The sequence below is a fragment of the Micropterus dolomieu genome, linkage group LG07 (assembly GCF_021292245.1).
Source record: "Micropterus dolomieu isolate WLL.071019.BEF.003 ecotype Adirondacks linkage group LG07, ASM2129224v1, whole genome shotgun sequence".
Lineage (NCBI taxonomy): Eukaryota > Metazoa > Chordata > Actinopteri > Centrarchiformes > Centrarchidae > Micropterus > Micropterus dolomieu.
Window position 1 is genome coordinate 6034121 of NC_060156.1, and position 21024 is coordinate 6055144.

Here is a 21024-nt window from a genome sequence, read left to right on the forward strand (position 1 = left end):
ACACTACGCTGACAGACACAGCAAACCTTCTTGCCACAGCTCGCATTGATGTGCCATCCTGGATGAGCTGCACTACCTGAGCCACTTGTGTGGGTTGTAGACTCCGTCTCATGCTACCACTAGAGTGAAAGCACCGCCAGCATTCAAAAGTGACCAAAACATCAGCCAGGAAGCAAAGGAACTGATAAGTGGTCTGTGGTCACCACCTGCAGAACCACTCCTTTATTGGGGGTGTCTTGCTAATTGCCTATAATTTCCACCTGTTGTCTATTCCATTTGCACAACAGCATGTGAAATTGATTGTCAATCAGTGTTGCTTCCTAAGTGGACAGTTTGATTTCACAGGAGTGTGATTGACTTGGAGTTACATTGTGTTGTTTAAGTGTTCCCTTTATTTTTTTGAGCAGTGTATGTTTGAGACAGAATTTGACATTTTATATGTTGTTATTTTTACAACAAAATGCCAGTGGCCACAGACGTTAGCAAAGTGTTTTGTTTTCCAAAAAAAACCCCCCAGAGGTTTGAAGTAAATACAAGAAACAACTTCTGCTAAGTCTAATCACAGACCTTCAGAATGGCCTGCTATTTGATTGGAACCTTGCATGTTAATCATTTCAGGTTGTATGACAAATGAGAACAGATCAGAAAAATGTGATAAAAACAGTAAAATGTAACAGTAAAATCAACAGCAATAAATTACAGGAAGGGACTCAAAACTCCACACAACAGAGACTCCTACGTTATGTTATAACGCTACGTTAGCTTGCAATGTTTCATTTATATTTCAAGCTTGCTTCTGCCAACTCCAAAACTGTGAGAACTATTTTTGCCCCTCTTCATTGAATTACATGGAGGCATTTTGACATTTCTTGGAACATTATTTTACCCTCGGCCCTACATACAGTATATCTGACGCTGGAATATAAGTATGTATACCCACAAAGACACAAAATTGCATGCATGCACAAAAGCGCAGATACACACATAAACACGTTTAATTCACTTCTCAAACCGATGCCAAACCCACATCGTCGTTTAATCTTTATCTGTACCCATCTCTCTGGTCCTGATTAGACATCTAGCTTTTCAGACCTGGAGTGGACAAGATAAGATCTGTTACAATGAAACTCTCCTCTGTTGATGATGGCGGTTCTGACTATAGTCTCTGTTTGTGTGTGTGTATGTGCACATATGCTCCTTGCAAATATATGGTTGAATGAGTGCATTTGTACATTGCTGTGTGCATGTTAAACAGATTAAGCAGGTCCACCGGTTGGAGCTATATCTGAACTGACAAACACATAAACACATAAAAGAGAAAGCTGAAACACACACACACACATACACACACATACACACACAAATGCAATGTGTGCACCTGTAGGCTTGTGGCACGTTCCAGGCGGGCTGTCTGCCAAACTGGGGATGTGACACACACACACACACGCACATCATGCAAAGTTGGCCCTGCTAAGCACAGCAGTCAAAACCAGTATAAGAGAGCAAAGGCATTCCTAACTCCTCTGAGTCTCTGAGCTGTGCTCTCTGCTCTCAGGCCAAATGATTAGAGTGCTCTAATCAGCAGAGGCTCTGAAAGGACAGCTATCTCCCCGTATTTCATCTCTCTCACTCTCTCTCTTTTCCTTCAGCGACAAGCTATCTGTGTGACAGGTATTTTCCTTCAAAAGACAAGTATGGCTAAAGACATACAGAGATAGAGACATTGAAGAGGAGCGAGCATGAGACAGAGAAAGAGAGATGTATGATGGCCTGTCCAGCAGCTTTCAACAGAGAGCATCATTGTCCTGGCAGACTGCGGAGCGACCCACAGGTGTGGCTTCACCCTAGATGCACCACAGTCGGCCACTGTGTGTGTCTGTGTGTGTGTGTGTGTGTGTGAATCTGTGCACGACTTTGTGCACGCGTGTGTCTCTGTGAGCGAGTGTGTATGTGTGCCAAAGAACAAGTGAGGGAGTGAAAGAAGATGACAACGTATGTCAGTGGGGATAAAAAGGAAGTAGCTGATTTCTTAGTGTTGATTCCCTTAATCCACTGCAGCATTATATAAAATAAACGTCCCGAGTCCTGTAGAACGTGCTGCCAGTAGAATGCTGACATTGAACACTACTTAGTCAGAGCTTTGTTCTCTCTCTTACCAATTCAGCTCAATAAATTATGATGTATCACTGGCATTTTATTTCTTGTTACTTGTTCTTTCCTCGCTTCGAACGCTTTACAAAACAGACAACAATGCCTATGTGAATGGAAAATGAAATGATGGTTTGCTTGGTAATAATGGTATAATGATCTGTAAAAGTTTAATATGTACAGAATATTAATTTTACATGGTATGTATCTTGTCATGACTGCATTTTTTGAATTCTCCGTCTTTTTTAATTGGATTCAGGCCTGGTAGATGACAGGATCTTTCCAGATTAAGCCAAGTGTTTGAAGGCAATGTAAATTACTGACCCCTGTAGGGACATTGTTTTTCCCTCTTTCCCTCCACAGCTGGGTCACAGCAGAGTTCAACCATGGACCATTACCCCTCTGGCTAAAAGTGTCTGGTCTTTGTCAATACTATGGCGACTAAATTTCACATTTTCACACATTTCAAACACATTGTTTTCTCTCTGTTATGCCCTTCAACCACACTGAGCCACAATTGTTTTTCAGACCCCGAAAACAGAGCTTTTCTTTTAAAAGTCTGGCATTTTAGCATGGAGAGAGCTCTCACAAAAGCAGTAAAATTGTTTTAAACGTCAATATTGCAGATCAAACAGTACACATAATGTCACTAACCAGGGTTCATGTTGATTTTGTCAGATATCTTTGCGATTATAAACAAGTGATTTGATCAGCGCCGCAGCATAGGAGTTTCTGTTTGCCCAGGTAGGTTTTTTAGCCAAGATCCAATTACTGTTTCATGCTTGCTCAGTTGACTGACAGAAATAACAGAATAATATGTAAAAAACAGAAAAGTAAAGACACACTAACATTGATGAAAGAGAGCATGGGGCAGATAGGACAAAGGCTTAGCAAGCAAAGACTGAGCAGAGCAACCAGCCACTCGGCTATGATGTACTCTTGTAGTTTGTCAACCAAAAGAAGGGCAAAGAACAGATTAGCCAATTTTGGACTGATCAGGTGTAAACGTGGATGCAGTTGCTGATGTTGTTTAGACATGTAAATCATCCTGCTGGCCCATCAGTACATAATGTTATTCCCACATTTACAACAATAGGAGAGGTCCTTCAAATCAGTAATTTAACAAAGGCAGGGGGGAGCAGCTTTTTCCATTCCATGTCCAATAACTTCTGTAGATACTGATGGAAACTATTCATTTTTCCTAACGATGGTCATTCTCAGTAACCCTAATAAATCCATAGAGGTGAATCATAGTGATCGCATGTGAAGTGACAAAATGATGGAAAAGTTGGTTGGGGAGACACGTACTCTAAAGCAGCCAGTCCATCTGCCAGTCATACAAGGACATTCAGTAGACTTACACAGCCTCTGTGACGACACCACAACCCACATTGACCTTGACTGGGCTGTGAATGAACAGTGGGAGGAATCACAAAGCTTCACATTCAAACACTGCTGCTTCGCAGAAGTGTGTGTGTGTGTGTGTTAAAGAGAGAGCTGGAAAGATATACAGAAATATTGGATGTTGTCTAATGAAACACTGCATGCAAGACAACCAAATCACTACACAGACAGACAGACAGAGACCCACATGGTTAGAAAATATGTTATCAGCAGATCTGCAGGGTCTGTCTGTCGGACTGTCACACACCTTGCAGAGCTGAGCCTGTATGGATTGTTTTATGATGACATATCCACAGCGCCTAGAGGGCCACCTGACATTCCTGACTCTGAACCCCTGCTTCACACACACACACACCTACAAACACATGTACTACCTCCACCAATCTCCCTCTCCTCTCTCCTCCATGTATTACTTCAGGCAATGAACAGCAGACACCTCTCTCACTCTGTTTCTGTCTCTTTGTCCTTCACCCTGAGGATGCATATTTCCCAGTTTCACCCTCTAGTCAAAATAGATTTTTTTTTCATTATCTCTAGGTTATTAGAACATTAAAGATTATTGACAATCATAAAAGGTATAAGAACTAAATGAATAATTGATTTTATTTTGGGAAACACTATTAAACATACAGTAGATACTTCTTACATATAGGCAACATGCATATTAATTATTACTGCTGCTGCTATCTGATCCATTTGGATATCTGAATTGCTTTATATCTGTTTTTTCATCCTGCTATTGTAACTGTGATCATTTTTTGTATTTGGACCAGACTCCAAAAGAGATGATTCCCAGACTATCCTGAGTATTTAGGTAAAAAAAACGGTAAGCCAATGTTGAGTGATGGTGCTGTGTATAAATACAGACAACGTGATTATGCCCCATGTTTGTGTATAGAAATAATAAAATAAAACTAAGTCAGGTGAGATCATTTAGATCCCAGGGTGACACGAGACAGACAAACGTAAAACACGTGGTAAATAAAGAGCACTTACCACCAGAGTCCGATGATATTGACCGGACAGAGCAAGATAAAGAACAGGGCCAGTTGGATGCGTGATAGACGAACAGTCATGGTGAACGCAGCAAATCCTCAAGGAATCCCAGTAAAGTTTAAAGTATTGATGAGCTCAGCCAATACCGAGTTGGATTATTTCTTAAATACATAGGAGGCCCTTAATTTCTGACGGTGCACTCAGCAAAAGCTCACTGGAAACTGTCTGTCAACGAGAGTGCAAAAAGTGCATCATCCAACTCCTCTTCTGTCGGGCGCATCTTAATGCGCAACAAAGTTGGTCAAGAGGCTACTGAGGAGATGTCCGCTTTGAAAGGTGTGGTTAACCTCTTCATTGTCGTTCTGCTCTGTCGCAGCACATTACACGCTTTCAAAACTGTCTGAGGAGGAACGACTTCAAGCAGTGAGGTCCTCTGGCTGCGAAACAGCGCGCGAAACAGCTCTAGTTGTGAGGACACTCGGAGTCTCGCCACTTTGGGTGATATTTAAACCAATGAAATGATGATGTCAAAGACAGAGCTTTGCTGCCTCTCTAACAAATTAAAATATATTTTCGTTGGTGCTGCTGTATGTTCGCCGTTCTCTTTTCTTCGGTGCGCACCGGCTACAGGTAGAAGCGTCTGTGTGCCACTGTCGGTGAGTTTTCCTTGGGTAATAAACGGATGGAAAAATGCGCTCGACTTCTTCCACCTTGGTGTGACGTCGCTCGGGGCGAAGCGAAATCCTCGCTGTCAGTCACTCAGAGAGGGAGAGAGAGAGAAACTGCAATTAGTTTTGGGAGGACCCGACTGAGAGCAAAACGGTGGTAAACACACACACACACACACACACACACACACGCACACACAATCACACGCATACAGTGAACTGTCATAGCCTACATTGTGTTTACGGTGGACCCGAAATCAGAGCTTATGGAACGAGGTGATGTCAGCACAGGTGTGGTTGTACCTTTCTGATATCTGTGCCAACCGATTGGCATGTATGAAGCTATCTGGGTGGCATTTTGTTCTTTCTCTTTTGGGGGCTAAAATTGAAAAGATCACATAAAAAGAGAAAACTGATATTTTTTTTGTATTATTATTACTTTTTTGTAGACTTAATAAGCCAAAGTTTAACAAGAGGAATTATTTTTGTTCTAAATGTGTGTGTGTGTGTGTGGGGGGGGGGGGGGGGGGGGGGGGGGGGGGGGGGTAGTATCATCGCATATCTGGCCAAGGGCATATCCATTGAAATTCAACACCACTGTACTGTAGTCGCCCATAAAAGCACTGACACCCGACTTCGTTCCACTGCGGTGATGCAATCAATCACAAGTGTAACACAAGTTAAACTCACCCAGTCAAGTACCAATGTCTTTCACAGGGGCCTCTGTTCCATTCACTTATGCACAAATCTCAGCCATGGCTGTAACTCTGGTCAATGACATGCCTTCACTCAAGTCAACTCTAACTAATGTACCTAACGTTAGGCTGACAATGTAAAGTCTCACTTCTAAGTATTAGAGTAAAAAATCAAGTCATGTTTTACTCAAAGTGGAACAGCTAAAGGATAATGTTTGCCCATAGTCTTCATAATATGGAGTCTGACCAGTAGTTGCAGTTATTTTTGTGTCACTTCCATATGCAAAGGTTGAAAGAACTTGAAACAAATCCACTGAAAACACAATTGAGTTTTTGCTTGATCTGGTGCTTTACATCGGTTGCCCCGGCCTTTCTGTGTGGAGTTTGCATGTTCTCCCTGTGTCCACGTGGGTTCTCTCTGGTTGCTTCCTCCCACCATCCAAAGGCATGCAGGCTAGGTTAATTGGTGTCTCAAAAATTGTCCTTAGGTGTGGATGTGAGTGTGAGTGGTTGTTTGTCTATGTGTGCCTTGCAATGGACTGGCGACCTGTCCAGAGTGTACCCTATCTTTCGCCCGATGTAAACTGGGATTGGCTCCAGCGACCCTGTACGCAGGATAAGTGGTTGACGATGGATGGATGTTGCATTTTCTATAACTTCCATTAATTTCCCTGGCCGAAGTGTGTTTACTTTGGAGCGATGTTATCAAGTCAATTTGATCTAACAGTCGAATTCATCTAACTTTTTCTTAGTTTGCTTGGTTGTCACTTGATGTATTTGTCTCTTTCTGTTTATTGACAATGTTTAAGGGTCTTACTGTAATGCAGACGTCCAGACACTACCATAAGCCTTGGTTAGCAGGAAGCATTTATGACCTTCAGTCCTTATTTCAAACTCTGGCAACACAAGTTGAAAGATGTAAATAAGAAAATCTATTGAAAACATGAAAATTGAGGGAGTCTGAGCTGATAGTCTGGTACTTTACTCAAAAGATCAGGTGGAGTAAGTGGTGATAAATATTAATTCAGTATATCCATTCAACTCAGTATATCAAATGGTGAGAGAAGATTCAGTTGTTTTATATTGCATGCACAAAGTTTGCCTTTTCAGTGTGGATGGCTGGCTATAGAAAGGTATAAACAAAAACCTTTCACACATCAATGTATCCACACATAAGCGTGCCACTGATCATAACAGGTCCTGACCCTTTACAGCAGTTTAAAAAAGGGAACTTTCTCTTTAAACTCTGGAATGGATGAGGCCATTCACAGTAGCTATATGACAGCTGAACATTTGTGAGGCTGTATCTTTTCACCCAGTTTGCTCTCAGCTCACTACACCTATATGAATGAAAATGCCACATGATGTGCTTGGACACACTGATGTGCTTGGACATACTATCAAACACCTACTGCATAGTGCCTTCATCGTGTCTCTTGCGTTAACCGCCCCGTGTAGGAAGTGGGCGCCTAGTCTAGAGCACTAATCCTCTAGACGTTGTTTTTTTGGGTGTTGTTTTTTTCTTTCACCTTTGTTCATACAAAAGTGCATCTGTAGAACATGTTCATTACAACACACCTGAAAACATGACTGCCAAACACTGTTAAAAGCAAATATCAAATATTAAATTAAATATTAAATTAAGATGTAAATTAGGCTAATTAATTCATTTATACTATCAATATTTTTCAATATATTCAAACTTCATTTCATTAGAAAACATTTGTTATTCCATATACCTGACCTTTCTCTTTACATTCAATAACAGTATGAATAGATAAGAGTTTATAGTTCATTTCAATTCCTCCTGTTTATTGAGGAGCTGTACGGCAGAGGGTGCAGTTTGGTTTATGGTGTTCTTCTTGTAACACTTGTTGACTTCTTGCTTCTTCACAAAATGTTTTGTTTGTATGCCCCATGGCATTTTGGAGAACGCTGCAATGCTTATGTGCAGAGGCCCACAGCATGGTGTCTAAAGTGAGCATAAACAAATCTTAAAAGTCTCCAGAGGATGTAATTCAGGACTGTTCAGTCCAGACTCAGTAAGTCAGGGACAGACTTTCACATTTATCGGGATATCCCCACTTTGCTGCGGTCCAGCGAAAAAAGAAAGAAGAAACATTATCTTCACAAGTTCGCCTATCCTTATGGGATGCTTTAATATGACGAAAGTCTCTGTTAGCCCACTCAAGGAGTCCTGGACTGCCTATGGTCTGTAAAATGTTTGATCACCTAACTGCCTTAGATTTTGACTTTCAATATGTACACCCACATGTGGGCACTGGTCTTTAGAAATGGTTACTTTTCTCTTATGCGCTTCCACTGCATTGACAAAAAAGGCTTTGTCCCAATGTCTCCTTCTATTTTTCTAAGTGAAAGAGAAGCATCTGATGTCCTTCAGGTTGAGTTTTCCATTGGGTTTGTTCAGTAGAAAGAGTTTTCTCCTAATAACGTACGCTATGTTTCATTCCAAAGAGATTATGTCTAATGCAGCATTCACATCATGTCAGGTGGAAGGCAGTGATGAGGAAGATTTAGATAACTTTCAAGTTATAACCATGAAAGATGGTGAGTGCTTCCTGCTGTTTGATAGGCAGAGTTGGCCATGTGGAGGTTACAAATTATGTGCATCATCCTGACATTTGCATTCAGGTACCTTGAGTGATGGACTCATTGAATTGCAGAAAAATTAGAGAAGATTCAGAGATTGCCAATTATTAGATTTATATGAAAGGGGTTATATGTTGTTTTTTATTCCTGTGTGAAGGGGTTGTAACCTCACATAAAAACAATTCACATGGGCTGGTTACCTCTGACAGCCAGTATGCCTAATCCTATGTGAAGACTCCGGGTCGGATTTTCCAGGAAATCCACTGGTTGTGACTGCATGTTCTCTCCGCAGCTAACGAGATTTAGTCCGCTAAAAACAAACAAAGAAAACTTATTATGTCAAAGTGTTGATTTTAATCTGCAAGAAATTATGTAACAGTACATAGCAAAGGTGGAGCGTCTTGTTTATTTGTTTATAATAGCCTATAGTGATGCAAGTCAGGGGCAGCCAACATTAGTATATATCTGCTGCTTTTGCTTTATAAGTTCAATTTAGATTTATTGTTGTTTTACCAATACTCAGGTACACAGCTTCTTCACCGGTCTCAGTTGCTGTAACTTACTGACCCACATAATATACGATAATGCAACATAATGGCACAGGACAACACCACAGTTACTTGTCTAACTGTTATAAAATTTGGCAGCAATCTCATTTGTAATAGTCAGTCTAGCTTACTTACCATTTCGTTATCACCCAATACATTTAGCTGTGCTAACCATAGACTGTATAAGAAGTATACATAGTCGTCGTGACGTTACCCGTTGGTTTGTGGACTGCCGTTTTGAAGCCTGAAGTTTGAACGATTTCCTTTTTGAGCCAACTCCTAATACGCTTTTTCAACGGCACTGGTTAAATTTACACAGTGCCGTGGGCACGAGTCGCCATGATAACGACTTGTCAATCATAGAAAATCCCGCCCTGAAACATACTCTGCTTTCTGGTCTATTTTAAAATAAATGGGACCATAATTTACTAAATTAACATCATTTTGTATTGAAGAAGACAATGAAACTAGCGACTGAGACCATAAACTCATCAGGAAAGTGTTTACTGAGGTAATAAATCAGCTGAGAAGTAGGGTCATTTTACCATTGTTTCTAATGGAACTGGACTTCTTTTTGCAACCAGAAGAGTCGCCCCCTGCTCGCCATTCAATAGAATGCAGGTTTCAGGGACTTCCGCATTGGAGTCACGTTTCAGACCAGAAGCTTCCCGCTTGGTGCTAACACTGCTGAGCCTCTGGTGAAAGATACAGAAATAGTTACTGAAAAGGGACAGGGGAGCTATAGGGTAGCTGTTACATTGCAGTGGGGGTTTCCAGCATGTTGCGTGAAGCTGACCCCCGTAGTTTCGGTCTCTGTGTTTGATTATGCTCGCTCATGAGTTGGAGCACGTGTACGAGCACACACCAGTTTGCAATCTGAAAACCGCACTGCTAGTGGCTGCTTAAAACTACATATAGCCCCGTTAACATGGATCAAATTACTGTGTGTATTGTGAGAGGTGCTCATAGGCGCTCATAGTGATGAACCCAAAGACTATTATCACAGTTATAGCATCTTTCAGCTCCTTGTTTTGGTGTTATGGCCCAGCGGCAACCTCAGGGGCTGAAAAATGAAGCAAACACGAAGTGTCAAACACTGCAGATCCTGAAATGGCCACTTGAAGCTGTCTCCAAAAGCAAGTCAATCCCCATAAACCCCCATGTTAAAATGCGCAACTTTACAGCTATTACTTACAGCTAATTTCACCGTGCTTGATAACTGTACAGGGGGTAGCATTTTTATATAACTCACTTATTTAAATTATATTACAGCCTAAAGTTATGTATAATTAAGGGTGATGGTAAGCCACTAGGTGGCTAGTTGCTAGTTGTCTGCAACCAGACATTTTTGAATTAGCCAGAATCAGGCACTGCCAAGATGGCCAGGAGCCACCCACGCTGAGCCTTACAATTACTCTTCAGAAACCAGAAAGATGACGCCAAATGGTACGCTAACAACCAAAACATACATTTACATAGCCATAACTTCAAATTCCTCGTATGTGTACACATACTTGGCAAATAAAGCTGATTCTGATTCTGATTCTAAAAGGTATTGTAGCTAGCAACAATAGCTTGTTGTTGGGTTTTGCCCCCAAGGATCAAATAAACTTACATATAGTGACATCCAGATGACTTAAAAGCAACAGAAAACCTATAAAATGCATGCCAAATAATGTGGATTAAGAAGATGGTATGCATATAGTACAGAGTTTGACTTAGAGGCCAGTCGAGCCAAGTTAGCTTGATAATGGAGTGAAACTGTGACTTTATGTAAAATCACATCAATTTTATGTTTAGCTTCAAATCACTCTCTTTCAAAGGGTTTTACATTCCATACAACATACGACACTCCACCCGTTCCATGTAAGGTTAGGCAATATGGCAATTTATTTGATGACATGAAATAGATTTGTCAACCGGTCCAGATTTCACCATACCATTTATACCTAGGTAGCTTTCCCTTTTTACCTCTTTTATTAGGCCTTTGCAGGCAGTGCCACAAATCACTGGGCAGAACTCTTAATGGCAATATTGGATTGTCAGATGATGATAAATCGATTCAACATATTTGTACAGCTGACTACATAATTCGTCTTTTTGAGACATGCCTCATTCTGTCTAAACTTCTGCTCCGTTAGCACAGAGCAACACAGTCCTCCATAAATTCAAATGTGAGACTTTTTGCATCTTGTCACCACTAGCTCATTGATTTCTGTGAGAGCATTTGGTCTCAGACGAACAGACTTCCTTTTCTCATAATTCATTTATGGAAACTTGTGCCCGCTGGAAAATCAGCATCTGGTTATCTTGTGATCAGGTTTCTCTGAATCCACCCTATTGTTTTCTAGTTTCCAAAACTCTTCAGAAGTGATGTAAGCAGTATCTGCTATTCCACCAGGTGTGTATAGGCTCCTTTAGTTCTCTATTGCTTTACAGACAATGAAAAGTTAAATGTATTTTACTATTTTCTCTTCCAAAAGTCCATCTTTCAAAGTAATAATATTCTTAAAAGCAACCCCCTGCTCCATATATATGTTTGTTAGTGTAGTTTATTTCAAACTTAAATCATTATGTTTCTTCCTTCATCTCACTTCATATGTGGTCAAAACAAGGTGAACAATGACCATGCAATTGCTGAAACAGAACAAAGCCTACTGTGATGTTCTAGCAAAGAAAGCTGAACTCCAAAGAGGGTGCTGTATTGATATGTGAACTGGGAGCAGCCGTAACAAAATTAGAAAGTTTTGAAAATTGAGTTATCTCTCAAAGACCTATAAATAACTGTGGCATAGTTCTCTCTCCACATCTATCTCTCAACCACCGGCCTCTCTTTCTTCCCTGATTTCATCTGTGTCTCACACACCCCCAATTTCTCTCTCATCTTGTCCCTTTCACTGCTGGATGAGTGTGTTTTGTTAGGGAGGGCTGATTCTTCATACTTGGCTAAGGCTTTATGGACAATAAAGATCTGATTTCAAAGTCCGGCAGGGTGTTGGGCCTGGGGTCTTGGCTCACAGCTTTGGTTGCCTGCTGGGAGGAGACACTGCACAGCCCCTAACCAGATGGCTATCAGCCCACATACAGTAGATTCATATTGTACATTATCTGTAATGTTCAAAGTCTGTGTGTAGCTCCATACTTGCACCACTATAATCTTGGCCTGAGACATTGAGTTACACTGACTTTCTCAAGTACTTTCACTATGTAGATTGTATGCACTGTTCTACTGAAAGCAAAAAGCATTTCACTTACACTCTATTCTGTCATTAAATGAAAGACAAACAATGTGGATATGGATTTTGCATGAAAAGGATTGTTATTCTGCAGCTGACTATCAAATGTTGAAGTTTCCTTGAACACACCAAATGATCACACCAAAATTGCCTGTGCATGCAACAGCAGTGTCCATACAGTTAAAAAAAGTCCAGAATGAATGAATGAATGACTAATTTCACACCAGTTGTAACTAACGTTTTCATTTATATTTGTGTTGAAACCTAGGTAACAGCCTGCTCAGTACTAAAGCAGTCCAAAAGCGTATGGTATGCTTAGGCAGAAAAGTTTCATCAATTTGTCTCTAATGGGCTAAAATCATCAGTGTGGCCTATTTATTGTTTCTCTTTCTCCTCTCTGCCTGTTCAGAACAACATCTCTCAGAGCAGAAGGTTCAGTATCCTGCTCAAAGACACTTCAGCAGGGCAAATGCTAGCCAACACAGGAGCTGGAACCAGAGTGGTTTAAATGCAGTCTCTCTACCCTCCCTCCCTTCACATGACGCCATGTTGACCTTAAACAGCTTTGTGATCAACTGGAGTCCCTTTAGTTGTTTATTCCCCGACTGTTTCATCTTAATCACGTAGCTCATAGTGGAGATATGTGACATGTCATTCCAGCATGTATAATACATCTGTAGGGACTTCAATGTTGTAAAGGAGAACGCCCTGATAGATACAGGAGCTTCACTAAAGCTTGCCAAAAGTGCATTTTTCAGTCATTACATTTAACTTATAACATTTTTGTTCTGTTAGATAAACATCTCCTCTTGTTGTAGAAGAGAAAAATGACAGGAGTGAAATAGCCTGTATGACAGTGTGTATAAGGGAAAGAGAAAGAGAAGAATGTCAGGGGTGAAACAACAAAAGTTGGACTTGATCTCAAAGCATAGCATGGTCCAAAGTGAAACATTTCAACATTTATTAAATGTGTTGCTATGACATTTTGAACAGACATTCATGGTCTCAGGGATAAATTTGGCGATCCCCTGACTTTTACTCTAATACCATCTTAGACACTTTTGGGAGTGAAATGTCTTGAAAACTATTAGAAGGATTGCAATGAAATCTGGTACAGTCTTTGTGATCCCCTGAATTTTGCTCTAGTGCCATCAAAAGGTCAAATTTGAATGTGTCCAATACTTTTGCATATGACAAAATACTCACAAAACCATGACAATCATACTCAGCTTTGTGTTCAGCGTTCAGCACTAATTAGCAAATGTTATCATGCTAAACTAACATGGTGAACGTGGTAAATGTTATTCCTGCCAAACATCAGCATGTTAGCATTGTCACTGTGAGCCAGTTGCCATGTTAGCGTCTGCATATAGCTCAAACCACCACTGTGCCTGAGTACAGCCTCAGGAGCAGCTAGCATGGACTTTTAGTCATGTTTATCAAATGTCAAAGTGAATTTAGGACCTTAACTATCTGTATCCTGATAGTGTATCCTCATGCACAACAAAACTATGTCCAATCCACTTTCACGTCACACAAGTCACAGGATCTTTATCATATACTGTAATACTGTAGTATACTGTACTGGGTCATACTGTATTGGACAATCTTGTATGAGAACTTATCTGTAGGCTACAGGAAAAAAATACTAAATAAACAATCAGTTGCAATAACTTGTGTTTTCCCCTAGGGCCTGTCACTGATTGAACTGAAAGAGCGTTGGTCTGGGTTATGAAGTGTTTCCTCCCTCCCTCCTCCACCTAGGAAAAGCTAACAGGCCTAACCCCAGTCCTGCCACACCTATCATACACAGGCTACGCACACATTCCCCCTCTCACACTGCTTTCATCTGGGCGTGAAATGGATTCCTACTGTCTGCCAGAATGCACCACCTATCTCTGGATGTGATTCTCTTTCACCCCCCTTCTCTTTTTTCCTTTCTTTCTTTCTCTGTGCCACACGTGCACCCTTTTGTTTCCATAGAAAAAAGCCTCGCCCACACTGTAAAATCCACAAAACACATTCCCGGGCGGTTATGATCGAATATGATTAGAAATCCCATCGGAGCTAATATTTTATATGACAACTTGAATTAGATCTAAATCAGAAACACATGAGGGCTTTAACCTTGCTTAAAACAAACCACAGTCTTCCCTGGAATCCAGAGGAGAAAGGCATCTTCATGAAATTCATAACTGGCACACACTGAAAGTGTGAGAGAGATTGTATTATAAAATATTGATACCTCCCGCTGCCACATGATTTTACATGTCCACAAGCAGAAAGTCTGTTTTCAGAGAGGAAGGAACTGAGGTTATGCAGAATTATGGTCTTGTTACAGCAAGTAATGAAAGTAAACCTTGTTCCAGATCCAAGATCCAAAGAACCAGGTACAGATCTGGTCTCCATAAGGTCTAACTTACATCACTTGAATTGCCAGAGAAATGTGAACTGTTCAAAGGATCTCTGAAATAATCCCCTCCTGCAGTACCATATTTGTACACAGGCAGTGAGTAGAGGAGAAAACATATAACTACATGGTGTCTGTGCTTGGCCCTCAAGTATTTCCCCTCAAGTTTGGCAAAGTTCTATTCGATTGCTTTTATAAATGCATTTCTTGTAAACTCTTTTTAGAGGATTGTTTCATTGCTTTAAAGAAGGCAGAACTATAAAGAAAAAGCCAAATTCAAAACATAAGATTGGAAACACTTTTGCATTCTTAATTCACAAGATAAATTTACAAGATAAATTCAAGCTGCATAAAAATGCATGAGCTTTCTTCACGTAGCATAGAGTTAACAGTGATACCCAGCAGCAGTGGTGGAATGTAACTAACTACCTTTACTCATAAAGTGTGCTTAACTAGGCAACAACTTTGAGATACTGGCTTGAGTAATTTATTCAATATACTGTATACTTTTACTTCATTACCTTTCAGAGGGAAATTATTTGACAGCTACAGTTACTAGTTACTCTGCAGATTAAAGGTGCCCTATGAAGTTTTTGACTGCTAGAAGCACTATGGAGCAAAATATTTAAGACTGGGCCCTTGTTTTCTTTGTTGTTTGTACATGAGGACATTCTGCCAATGGATTCATGCTTTTCCACTGATCTACAGGTGGTACGAATGTGCTTTGAAATGCAGCATTGTACCATTAAAAGCAGGGAAGACGTAAATATCAAGCTTGTAACTTAAAGTTTAAAAAAATCAAGTTGTAAGACTTCAAGAATAAACACAATGCATTTTGGTGACTGGTAACACTGAATGTTAACAAAAACTTTGTTTACAAAAATACACATGGGACCTTTAAGGTTTACATTCAAACCCTATTAGGCTATCAGTTAATAAAATATAATGCACTGTAACAGATTGAACTACCCAACAGTGTAAAAAGTAACAAAAATGACCTCCCTCTCGTGTCCACTGTCTCCACACAGCAAGACTGACAGTGGCCATTCTGCTTCATCATGAATAATTTTAATTTCAAATTTAAGTACATTTTGCAGATACTTGGTAAAGCTGGTCAATGCATGATTTCTATTTGTAATTGTATTTTGGTAAGTGTTTCTAAAGGTAAGTGTTTCTGTGGTATTGCTACTTTTTACTTGAGTAAAGGATCTGAATACTTCTCCCCCAACTGCCCATTGGTTTATTAACATTCTCAGGAATATGTAGGGGTGGACAAAATAATAGGAACATCTGCCCAAGATGGCACTTATACATTCAGTGTTTTTACAGGTTATGACACCAACCCATTCAGCAGCGAATAAACCTTTTTAGAAACGGAATCAGAGCTGTTGGGAACATGGGAAGTACTGACTGTGTGAAAACCTAATAGGTTTTTTATTTATTAGATTTTTTTTATTTGAAATGAAACTTAACATAGACCAGTGTTAAGCTTCAACAACACCGGTGCCATGAGGCAAGATAACCAAATTAACATCTTCTGTCAAGTTTCAAAACACTTGAGGATCAATGTGATAAACTACCAGACTTTCCTAATTTCCCACTCAGGTAAACCATTTGGACTGTGTTTATTTTTAATTCAATAGCAATAATAAGTCAGGCAAGACAGGGACAGAGTAGACATGTTCTCCAAATGCGTCACATCCATTTGTGAGTAATGATAACATCACCGCTGAACTTTTGATTATTAGATTAGATTTGGCCAAAGTGTGGTGTGATGTTATTCCCATACACTGTGTGTTTGTGTGTACATAGATAAATGTGTGTACTGGTTTGTGTTTCCACTGTGTTAATGACATTTTGTAAGTTTCCTACACTTTTGCCAGTTTCACTCACTAGCACAAGGAAGTTATTTTTGTCTTTCTTATATTATTTTACATGCCCAGTGTTGGTAATTCAAATATGTGTATTGCTGTCACAACAAATTTGAACATACATTAGGTACTTAGTGAAACTGTTATGTTATGATTATGACTGATGATGATGAAATTGTCTGATTTTGCTCAAGAATCTGAAGAAATGACACTGCTTATTTAAAGATTTACTACGGTAACACAAAAGTATTTTCTCACGAAATGAAAGTTGACATAATTTTAACTCACTCTTCCACTTCCCTCACACAGCACACACACACGTAGAGGCACACAGCCAGAGTGACTCTTCAGTGTGATTCATCAGCATTACTGGCAGAACAGTAACTTTATTATAACAGATCTTATCTAGTCTGCCCTGCTCACCATTTGAAAGCTCCAGGTCTTTTTTAGTCTTTCTTCTTTGTCCAACCCGTGTCCAGAGGGCTTGTGGTGTTGCAAAGAGATAGAGAGGAACCAGCCAGATGGGTAACACACACACATACACACACACACACACAGACAGATTGTCTTGGAGATATGGGGTGCAGATGACTTTTGGATCAGCTTTCATACACTACACTGTGTCTCACCAGCCACACACATGCATACACATAAACAAAGAGCACTCAACACACACACATAGCTTTTCTAACAGAAGCACATTCCGGATATTGACCTTCTGAAATTCCAATATCAGAATCTATCGGGCAGTCCTCAAACAGGTCTCAGAATTCCTCTCACGGAATGACCTCCTAGATCCATATCAGTCTGGTTTTAAGAGTGGCCACTCTACTGAAACGACTCTTCCGTCTGTAACAGAAGCCAGGTCAACTAAAGCTGCAGCCCAATCCTTGGTTCTTATCCTGCTTGACCTATCAGCTGCCTTTGACACAGTCAACCACATGATCCCGCTATCCGCATTCTCAGCAATGGGCATTTTGGGCAAAGCACTCCTGTGGTTCGAATCCTACCTCTCGGGGCGTTCCTACAATGTTTTCTGGCAAGGACAATTATCTTCCTCCCACTGCCATTCTACAGGGGTGCCCCAAGGCTCAGTGCTAGGGCCCCTTCTCTTCTCAGTTTACACCACCTCACTAGGGCTGATCATTCGCTTGCACGGCTTCTCTTACCACTGCTACGCAGATGATACACAACTCCATGCTTGTATATTGTTCCTCAAATGTAAGTCGCTTTGGATAAAAGCGTCTGCCAAATGAGTAAATGTAATATAATGTGTTGTCAGGACTTTTAGGTCTCAGGAATCTTTCTGGGTTTGAAGAACAGAGAGCTCCATTTCAGAAAGAGTGACACACTTCAATGAATGACCTCGATTCGCAACATATATAATAATTAGCACAAGAAAAAAATACATGTTCTGCAAGCACTGCTGGATAAAAGCAAATTCTGCATTTGAACCGATTCAGGCACAGTGCTTATCAGAGCAAAAATTGTGTGTCGCTGAATAAAAAGTTGTGATTTTCTGTCATTTGTTTGATGAATGAAAGAAGCCCTATGTCTAGCTTTTGTGATTCCATTTACAGTGCTCTGTTTTGGACAGAGATCTGTCTGACTGGGATACACATGTTGAATATAGATTCTCTGCTGTTACGGTAACATACCTACCAAGTGCCTGTTCCCCTTATATGTGGATAAAATTAAGCTCAGCTGTGGCTTGAGGCAATGGGAACTATGTGGCAAGTCAGTTTGTTTGCATGTAGCACCATCTTGTGGCAATTGATAAAAGCTGTTGATGAACACTGGCTTCTAAGTTAATTATGATTCACTCTTACAGGGAAATAACACAAATCCCTAGGCACAGGAACAACTTGCCTGAGGAAATTAGGCTGGTGGGGTCTGACTCTTCTTTTAAATCTCTTTTAACAACTCATTTTTACTGGAAAGCATATCCCAATTTTTTTCTGAGCAGCCAGTCATTTTGCTATTGTTGCCTGTCATTTTATAATTTTATTTTTGTTTCCATGTCTCATCTTTCCTTATGTCTTGCAGAACATGTTTGCTATACTCTATTGTGATCCTTGTCCTTTCATTCTGTATTTTACATCCCTGTATCTATTATATATATTATATTACCCATGTGGTTATTTTTTTATTTTATGTGTGATTTCTTGTGAAGCACTTTGTTCTCTGTTTTGATAAGTGCTATATAAAAAAGCTTATCATTTTTAGTAGTATTATTATAAGTTACACATTCAATAAATAAATAATCCTTTATGTCAATGAAAAGGTGATTAATTTAAATACAATGAACACATTTTAGTGGTTTAATTTTATTGGACTGAAAAGCCTCAGATGAACAAAACAAATTTATGTTAAAGGTTAACTGATTTGTGCTCTCGAATTACACATATCCATAACTGTATACCATGAATGCAATCCAAAACAAAACAACATCAAAACGATGACAATAACTTTGATTAGAAATCCCCGCTGTCTGACAACTTTCATCATGCTATTTTGCACTGTATTCAGTGTCCAGTTCAGCATCCAGTTTTGCTGGAAAGGTGTTGAAAGTACAAGGAGAAATGTAATGGATGTGATAACCTAATGATACTGTAAGTTTACAGGTTACTAACGCATACACAAATACTGTTCATCCATCACTGTCTGGCTAGGATCTTCCACTAGGACACAGGAATACACAGACGCTGACAATGTTGTTGGTCATTGTTTCTTTACATAAATACTTATATATTTCACTTACTTTTATGAACATTATAGTTCTATGCTCTTTGTATGTGTACACATACTCTAAAGCTGAATCTGACACTCACGACACCTGCCTGGCTCTCTGTATTTTTATTGGCAAACTATGACTATGACTATGTCTTAGTACTTTATTAATATGCTATTATTATTAAGAACAATTTTTGGGTTGCCATATTTTAAAAAACTGCTTCGGCAGGTGTTTTCCTCCAGCAGGGCAGACAGTTAACATAATATTTTTTTACTGACCTGAAAGTAAATATTCCAGTTATTCGAGTTATATTCCAGAAATTCGATTGATTAAATATTTTAAAGACATTTACATTTTTATTCTTAGTCATTAATTGATTAATTTATTTATTTGTTACATTACATTAAGTCACTTTTTGGAGAGTGAGGTCACTGTTGTGACATTAACCATGTGGTGTGTGGTACTATGTGGCCATATCTGGATTGCAGTCTTCCCTTTCTGCGCCTCGCTCCTGTCCCACTATAGGTACATTAAATCGTCTACAATTCAGAGATTTAATTTAACTTTCATTCATATCTAAATATAAAACCACAGAAGACAAATCTGCTGCATTTTATTTTCACAGTTATCTTGTGTAACACGTTGAAATGTCTTAAAGTCTCTTATCTTTCTATTTTTATTTAGCTCTGTCAGTTGAGTTGACAGAGTTAAGCGCTGTGTGTATAAGCATGGGGATGCACTGACTGACAGTAACTAAATGGTGTTCTGAGACAGGAAGGGGCTGTTACCTCACAGAGACAACAATGAAGTGAATCGCCTGCATTTCCTTGTCTGTCAGCATGCCTAGGCTTGTTTTCCTCTAAATCATGCTCTAATTCTTTGCAGTCTGGTGGGCAGATGCTCCAATGTGGATTTTGCCAGTAAAACTGTACTTGCAAAACCGTGCATAACCAGTATATGTACTTTCGGTCTTATACAGCAGTGGTCCAGCAGGTGAGTGGAGCACCTCTCCTTACCCTAGTGCCCATGCCAGGGAAAAGAGAAGATAAACTGGTCGTGTAGCAGCTTGGCAGACACGTGCCAACAAAAACAGCTGCCACACCAGCCCTGCACCTCTCTCAGTACAGCCCAAACCACACAGCTATGCAGCAAACAGTCTTGGTTTGAAGGGAGGTGAACCAAGAGCTGTGCTCCAGGCTGGAAGATTTCCCCAGCAGTGACAGGGCAGGGGGACTTGCCACTTTACTCAGAGCATATGTTGAATTTGGCTTGGAGGCCCACAGCCCTCTGGTCCTCAGACTGAACAGGGATATCGGCCTGGCACAGCTCTGCACCTGGGTGAGGTGGCAGAGTCAGCCATGGTGACAGAGGTCCTGGACTCTATATGTGCTGCTGTGAAAGAGGATGTGGTCTCCCAGGGAGGCTGTCAAGAGTCTTCTCTCTACTGCCTCTGTTACGATTGTCAGCCATCAGCAGACACTCATGCTGCTGTCCACTTTGCACAGACACACAAAGAGGCTGGTCCACCGGCTGAAAGCTAGTCAAATTGGTGATTTACAGCAGTCCCTGTTGCACCCACTTCTTGATTTTGGGTTTCACTTTGACACGTTTCACACTTGTTAGGGCTCTGTGCTGTAGGCCTCTTAAGGGAAATATTTGAATGTTTTTTTCTCTTTAAGGGCCACCCTGTAATTTGATTCTTTA

The 21024-nt window shown here is 40.2% G+C and overlaps 1 protein-coding gene across 3 annotated transcripts in view; it reads right to left on the reverse strand.

Moving 5' to 3' along the window:
- Positions 1-17133, reverse strand: part of wnt6b (wingless-type MMTV integration site family, member 6b) — a 39960-nt gene extending 22827 nt beyond the window's left edge. For 2 of the 3 annotated variants that reach the window (XR_006825676.1, XM_046053969.1), the window contains exon 1: positions 4549-5070. Coding sequence is in view for 1 of the 3 variants with exons in the window: in XM_046053969.1 (XP_045909925.1) it covers positions 4549-4628 (80 nt within the window). In the remaining 2 variants the exon portion in view is untranslated. Of the gene's footprint in view, positions 1-4548; positions 5071-8721; positions 8832-17009 lie in introns of those variants that run through there. The other variant, XR_006825677.1, reaches the window with a different exon arrangement.
- Between the last annotated feature and the right edge of the window lie 3891 nt (positions 17134-21024).